Below are 6610 nucleotides of genomic sequence, written 5' to 3' on the forward strand. Positions count from 1 at the left end.
TGTGTCATGGAGGGCTCAAACAGGGTTGAGCCCTTAATGAAGAGTGAAGATGAGCTCAAAAGAGGGTCCTTTTCAGTTGGGGCCGGAGCTTGAAACAAAAAGCAAGTGAGGCTTACAAATGAATCAAGAAAAAGGGTCAAAAGGGGAAAAGTATCACTCACCCTTGAAGACTTAAACTTTTGTTGCTTCTTGGATGGATTTGCAGCTTCTTTTGTCTTTGAGAAACCTTCCTTGTTGCTGGAAATGAGGTGGTGGTGGTAGAGCTTGGTGGTGTAGAAGGAATGGTGCTTAAGGACTTAAGGTTTTTCAAAGAATTGAGAAGGATGAAGATGGAGTCACTACTAGAAATGTGGTCTTTTGCGTCTATTTTTTTACGACCGATTGTTTAACCGTCGCAAAAAATATTTTTATATCCTAATCCCGTTCTAATTAACACGCAGTTGTCTCTTTTAAAAAAAAAAATCATCCATATCGGGTATAACTTGCCCTATCCCCAAATCGTGTATGCATCAACTCTTATTTCCCAAATCGGTATGAACTCTCTCTCTCAAAATCTCACTCTTCGCTCTCTCTCGCTCTACTCTCTCTTTCAACTCACCACTCTCAATTTTATTGTTCATTTGAAGATGTCGATCAATTGTTGGTGAATATTTGAAGATTTTGATCGATCGTTGATGAAGATTTCAATCTGCTGTTGATGAAGATTTCGATTGATTCATGATCGGTAAGTCTATTTTTTATGTATGAATCTAACTCTGTCTCTATAATCTCTATATCTTTTTCTCAGCTCCCAAATTCTCTTCGGCTTTTCGCGAAGATCAGCATCAGTTTAGAGGAAGTGGATTTCGAAATCAACATGAATTTTTCCAATTCAATTTATTTTTATCAATGCGGTGCGAACTCTGATTTGGAAATAGGTTTTTGATTTGAAGATTCATTTTATTTTTTTAATTATTAAATCTCGATTTTCTTTGGCTTTTAAACTTGATCTGAACATTTCTCTGGATTGTTTGATAAATTTCATGTAGTTTTTGAACCTCTTACAATCCACTTAGTTGTGGACATCGCTATTCTCGGTCTTTCTTTTCCTGATCTCTGAGTTGTTCCATTTGATTTATTCTTCACTTCTCTTCTGTCTTTGTGTGTTTGATTGTTGAGAATTGATTAAATTATACCAGATACTACTTTTTTGTGTTTTCTATATGTTTTATTGTACTAGTAATGATTTGAATTAGACTTGATTTTGATTCTGTTAAGCTGGACCCTCTTGATTTTGGAATTTATTTATTTGCTTCAGATGTCAAGCATTTTTAGGAGGATCCATGGTTTGTTTTGGAAAAATTAGTTTGAGGAATGTGAAAGTGAAATTTACTTGATTAGCAGCATCTATTCTAACAGTTTTCAACTGTTACAAGCTTGTGTTTGTGAAAGCTGCTTCTTGAATGTTGTTTAATTGCATTATACAGTGGCTGGTTGTCTCATCTCACGAACAGTTGTTGCTTGTTGTTCTTGATATGTTGGGGCTTCAACAGGTAAAGGAGAGATAAGAAAAATAAAGAGTCAGAAAGAAGAGAAGACAATTGAATTGGTGAGTGAGATTGCTGCTGGTTGCAGCGTGAGGAAGAAGGGGGAGGAGGAAAGAGAAAAGTAAAGAAAAAAATATGGGGTAAAATTGTCATTGAACACTCTAAATTTATCATACACATTCAATCCCGCTCGTGTATTTGCCAATTTTGATGGAATTTTCCAATTTTGCACTCCAAGGTTGTGTACATTTTTAAATGTCATGGGTTAATATGTTTTTAGATTAAGCATAGGGGTTATAGTGTAACTAACCCTTGTTTATATTGCTGAATAGCCACATCACATGTCACGCTCTGAAATTTTTTTTGACTAGCTCTCTATACTTGATGGGAATTTACTGTCTACCTTCTCATGAATTTATGCATTGTTCATGCTTTCCTTTTTATTTGTTTTCCCACAATTTATCATATCACTCACATGTAAGGTATGCTTATTAATGACCTTGTTTTCTGCTTGCAAAGATTGTATGCCATAAAATACAGCATGTGCTCTCTGTCTTTCTGGTTGTAGATCATTTTCTCATTTGTGCTATGTTAGTACAAAAATCCTTGCTAAGGACCTGCTTAGTAATTTATTTTGAGCTTGAGTTTTCATCAAAAATAATATTTTTCACTTTTTTACTTTAAGGAGTATGTGTCCATGATATGTTCAAAGTTGCTGTCATTAAAGACAAAAGCCCAGCGGACCCTGGTTAGTTCTTCACCATCAGGACCTGCTTATACCGTTGAAAATTCTGCACATCAAGGTAGTTATTAAAATTGAGAAGGTGCTTTTATGTGTGGCAATAGGAAGTCTGTGCCTACTCCATCATCTCTTCTTATTTTGTCATATACATGAATATTTCTTTCTCAATAAGCATTTTCATTTTCTCAAATTCGTTCTTGCCTTTTCCTTTATTTAATCTCAATTCTTCTCAATTTCAGAATAATCTCGGTCTGAATTCTGAAAACATTAAAATGTTTCAAGTGACCAAAGTTTTTAGTTGCAACATGTTAACTAAATGCTTCTTAACTTATTTTTTTCTCTTGGTTGTTTATGTAAATAGCATCTGACAGGCCTCTGGCCCAGCTGTATGATCAAGGACAATCACTCTCTAATCCATTGGCCAGTCATCCTGAAACATCTAACACTACTAGAAATATAACTTTTTGCGTCTATTCTTTTGCAACTGATTGGTTGACCGTCGCAAAAAAACACCTTTTATATCAACATCTCATTTAACATAAACCCCAAATCGTGCCTTTAACTTGAAAAAAAAAAAAAAAAAAAAACCAAATCGTATAAAACTTGCCCTATACCCTTTCACTCTTATTTCCCAAATCTGTGTCGATTTCGCTCTCTTGATTTCGTTCTCGATATTCCTCTCTCGATTTCGCTCTGTTTCTTGTTCTATAAATCGCCATGGTCGTCTGAAGAAGAGACCTGCAATGGTATGAACTCCCCTAACTTCTTCATTATTTTGTGATCTAGAACTAGCTGATTATCATTGGTACGATCCACAATATATTCTTAGATACATATCTGATCCTGAATCAGGGTGACTGACTTTGGGGTTAGATTGGGAAGTGTTTTTGACTTTGGGGCCATGGACCCCATCTACCTCTTCTGTGTCTTCCATTGCATGTAATTGTTGCTAATATATTGTTAACTTATTGTGAATATGGCAGCTGGTGGTGCTCAAACAAACTCCACTACAAGATCGAATCTTCCTGGAGATGCTAGGCTGCCGGCAGTTGGTGGCCTTGGTGGTCTTGGTCTCCCAGAGATGTTTGGTTCCATGCAGGATACTGCTTCATTAAGTCAGTTTGCACAAAATCCAGCTGTATCACAAATGATGCAAGTTCTCCTCTCCAACCCTCAGTACATGAATCAGGTAGTAATTTTCTTTGTTATGCAATTTGCTTTGTATTTGAATGTGAAGTTTCTTATACCCTAATGCTTTTCAATTGTTAGATTAGATTCTTGGTCTCAATCCCCAGCAGAGCAATATGCTGGGTTCCAATTCCCAACAGTATTGATCATGTGGCTTGGTAGGTTGTTAAAACATCATCAGATAAGTTTTTGCTTGTTCCTGACATCTTGGTGTATATTTATGAAGGTCTTTAAGATGACTGCTAATGTGATGCTCAATATTGCTAGAGCTGATTGGAGTTAAATCTATCTGATGTAGGACACAATAATTGGATTTTTACTGGCTGGAGTAGACAATGTGGATTTGCGGAGAAAGACGAATTACCTAATTGTGGACTCAAGTATGCTTTTGGGCTCCAAATGTTCTGAAATTTTAATGTTTCAGGCATTACTGTGTTGGATTTCTGTGATTACCTCTTTCATATTAAGGAAGTTGCATTTTTTTTTTTTTTTTTTGTGTATTGTTTGTCTTCCGTTGTTTCCAGTTCTAGAGTGAACATTCCATGCTATCTGAAAGAATATAGTCAGCAATAATGTGACTGGCTTTTGATGTTTTTTCCTGTGGTAGTTGTTTTGGGAGTAGTTCTCACTAAAATAACTTCCATATCATGAATTGAAAAGCTATCTCCAATAAATGACTAGATCGTCAACATACTTTAAATTTTATGATAAAATCATTAAAGCCTACTAGTTACTCTTGTCGTTTATGCTGTAGATTTTGTTTCTCTGCAACAGAATGAGCAGCTAAGGAGATTCAAAATTTGCTGTAAAATTGTTGAGAGAGAGAGAGAGAGAGAGAGAGAGAGAGAACTTGAAACTACATGGGTTTCAGATGCTGTTATACAACTCCAAATTTTTGTTCTTGGCCTGTATCCTTAGTTATGGAATTAGAATCTGTCATTTCCCCCGAGTTAATTTCAATTCAATTGAATTTTTGGATATTCTTATTTTGGCTTATAAATGTTCTTTTATTATGGCTTAGAAACAACTGTTAAGCAAATTGAAGAAGCATTCAAGGAGTTTACAACAAGAGAAGACGTTGTAATAGTGATGATCAGCCAATATGTAAGTTTTTGTTCTTCTCTGTCATATTTTTGATTGATTTTAATGCTCTTCTGTGGTATGACTTATGCATATGATTATAGTGCATGCTTATACCTTATTAGATGCATCATGAGCACCCTAAGATGCTTCTTTTTTCTTTTTCTTCTTTATTTAAATTCTATCATGTGAATGAAAAAAAATATTAAAAGTTTATGATGAATGAGTATGGGTCGTGTCACAGAGTTAGCATGTTACATTAATGTTTTAGTCAATGGAAGTTTGGTGCTGAATTTACTAATGCTTCCTAAACTTCAAGTTAAACCTTTATTGCAACATTCATATAAATCACAAAGTTCCACAATTATTATAGTCTGGTAGTAAGAGACGAATGAGTACATTGATTTTGTGGTGGTGTGATTTTTCATTTGTCATTTGATTCTGTGGATAAAACATTGTCTAATGTAACAATGTTCATCTTCAGGTTGCAAACATGATAAAGTTTTTAGTAGATAGCTACAACAATCCAATTCCAACAATTTTGGAGATTCCTTCCAAGGACCATCCTTACGATCCAACACATGATTCTGTTCTTTCAAAGTGAAGTACCTTTTCTTTGATTTTCCCATTTTACGTGCTGCATGCTTGAATGTTCTTTCTTTCTTTATTTATTTCTAATTTGGATTTGCAGATTCTAACAGTTTGTGGAGTTACTCTCTCTGTCTCTCTATCTCTCCCTTAAAATTTTAATTTTAGTTCAACTTTTACTATTAGATCAGCAATTTCAATATTTTAAGCTTACTAGTATTGGTAATGAGTTTTTGAAAGTCTTAAAACATTTTTTCCCTGGGTCAGTTTAGTGAAAAGGTAGATCTTTTGTGCAATTGATTAAGACTACACCATAATGGTAATGGGATAATTTAATCGCCTAGTACGCATCTTTTAACATTTTTGCTTTATTATCCATCTCACTAGCTGGTGGGGTAACTTGGTATTTTAGTAAAGAGTATATTCCCTTGCGTTAATATGGAAATTTTAGGCGTCACATGACCATTAATTTGTTATTAATGTAACATTTTTCAGGTTTTTATTTTTTTGGTCAAATTGATGAAATGAAATATATGAAGATTGACACTTCATCTGTCAATTTTGTGTTTCAGATGCTAGTTGATGATATTGGTGATGTAATAATTACTAATGATGGTGCTATAATACTCAAGATGTTAGATGTTGAGCATCCTGCTGCAAAGGTGGAATAATAAAGCATCCATTTGGTTGAGCTTCAAGACCGAGAAGTTGGAAATGGGGCAACTTCTGCGGTTATTATATCAGTCAAATGATCCAGTAGATAATGATGCATGGAAAGATAGTGATCGAGAAGCTTGACACTTTTTTTTTTCCCCTAGCCCAGTTGAATAGCTCTGAAGAACATTAAGAGTTTCAAGCACAAGAAATGACAAAAAAAATTAGAAATTCCTTGATTGAGTTTATTTTTTAGTTTCTTGTTGATAGAATTCACTTGGATTTAATTTGTTGAATGTAGGCAGATTTTCTGAAGGATCATAAATCATAACGATGCACTATTTATAAATGTCATTGAAAACTATTTGCGACGGTAATAAGATAGTCGCTAATACATTGTAGGTAATTTTTTTTTTCTTTTTTTGCGACGGCAAAACATCAGTTGCTATGAGTAGGTTAGGTGGTCGCAAATAATTTGCGACTGCTGTTTTGCGGTCGCAAAAAGTATTTGCCACCCCCACATTTGCGACCCCCATTTGCCGTCGCATGGGCCGTCGCAAAAAGTTTTTTGCGACTGTATTTTTATTATTTGCGACGGTTTGTAACGGTCGCAAAAAGTATTTTTTTTAGTAGTGAGTTGTGTATGGAGGCTTGAAGGAGAATTTTTCTAACCCCAACAAAGGATATATCTTGCTTGCTATATAGGCCAAAAAGGGGGTGTAAAGGTGGGGGAAAAGGAGAGTAACTTTCCCCCACAAAATATCCCCCGGATAAAGATCTTTTCTGGGGGATAAAGCCCCACAGCTGTAAAGGGAACAGTGCAAGGAGCTCG

At 35.1% G+C, this 6610-nt stretch overlaps 1 protein-coding gene across 9 annotated transcripts; it reads left to right on the forward strand.

Annotated features, from left to right (window-relative positions):
* The first annotated feature begins 342 nt into the window (after positions 1–342).
* LOC114283262 (ubiquitin domain-containing protein DSK2b-like) lies at positions 343–6155 on the forward strand. Of its 9 annotated transcripts, XR_014349179.1 has the most exons (9): positions 343–531; positions 627–724; positions 2212–2329; positions 3252–3457; positions 3538–3614; positions 3755–3836; positions 4478–4560; positions 5021–5136; positions 5697–6155. XR_014349179.1 is itself a non-coding variant. In XM_082902696.1 (7 exons), the coding sequence occupies exons 4-7, from the start codon at positions 2224–2226 to the stop codon at positions 3762–3764; spliced, it is 399 nt and encodes a 132-aa protein (XP_082758822.1). In that variant the 5' UTR covers positions 343–531; positions 627–724; positions 1533–1666; positions 2212–2223; the 3' UTR covers positions 3765–3836. The 9 variants fall into 9 exon arrangements, 7 of the variants coding, with proteins under 7 accessions (XP_082758822.1, XP_082758818.1, XP_082758817.1 ...); XR_014349180.1 differs by lacking the exons at positions 5021–5136; positions 5697–6155 and adding exons at positions 1533–1666; positions 2630–3014 and having other exon boundaries at positions 3543–3836; positions 4478–4545; XM_082902696.1 differs by lacking the exons at positions 4478–4560; positions 5021–5136; positions 5697–6155 and adding an exon at positions 1533–1666.
* The last annotated feature ends 455 nt before the right edge of the window (positions 6156–6610 follow it).

The sequence above is a fragment of the Camellia sinensis genome, chromosome 13, assembly GCF_055761805.1.
Source record: "Camellia sinensis isolate YWXY chromosome 13, ASM5576180v1, whole genome shotgun sequence".
Taxonomy (NCBI): Eukaryota; Viridiplantae; Streptophyta; class Magnoliopsida; order Ericales; family Theaceae; genus Camellia; species Camellia sinensis.

Bases quoted from the DNA above. Each gene is read 5' to 3' on its own strand.
- LOC114283262 (XM_082902691.1), top strand. The intron at 2,330-3,251 runs GTAGTTATTAAA...TGAATATGGCAG, and splicing joins TGAAAATTCTGCACATCAAG to CTGGTGGTGCTCAAACAAAC. The intron at 3,458-3,537 runs GTAGTAATTTTC...TTCAATTGTTAG, and splicing joins ACCCTCAGTACATGAATCAG to ATTAGATTCTTGGTCTCAAT.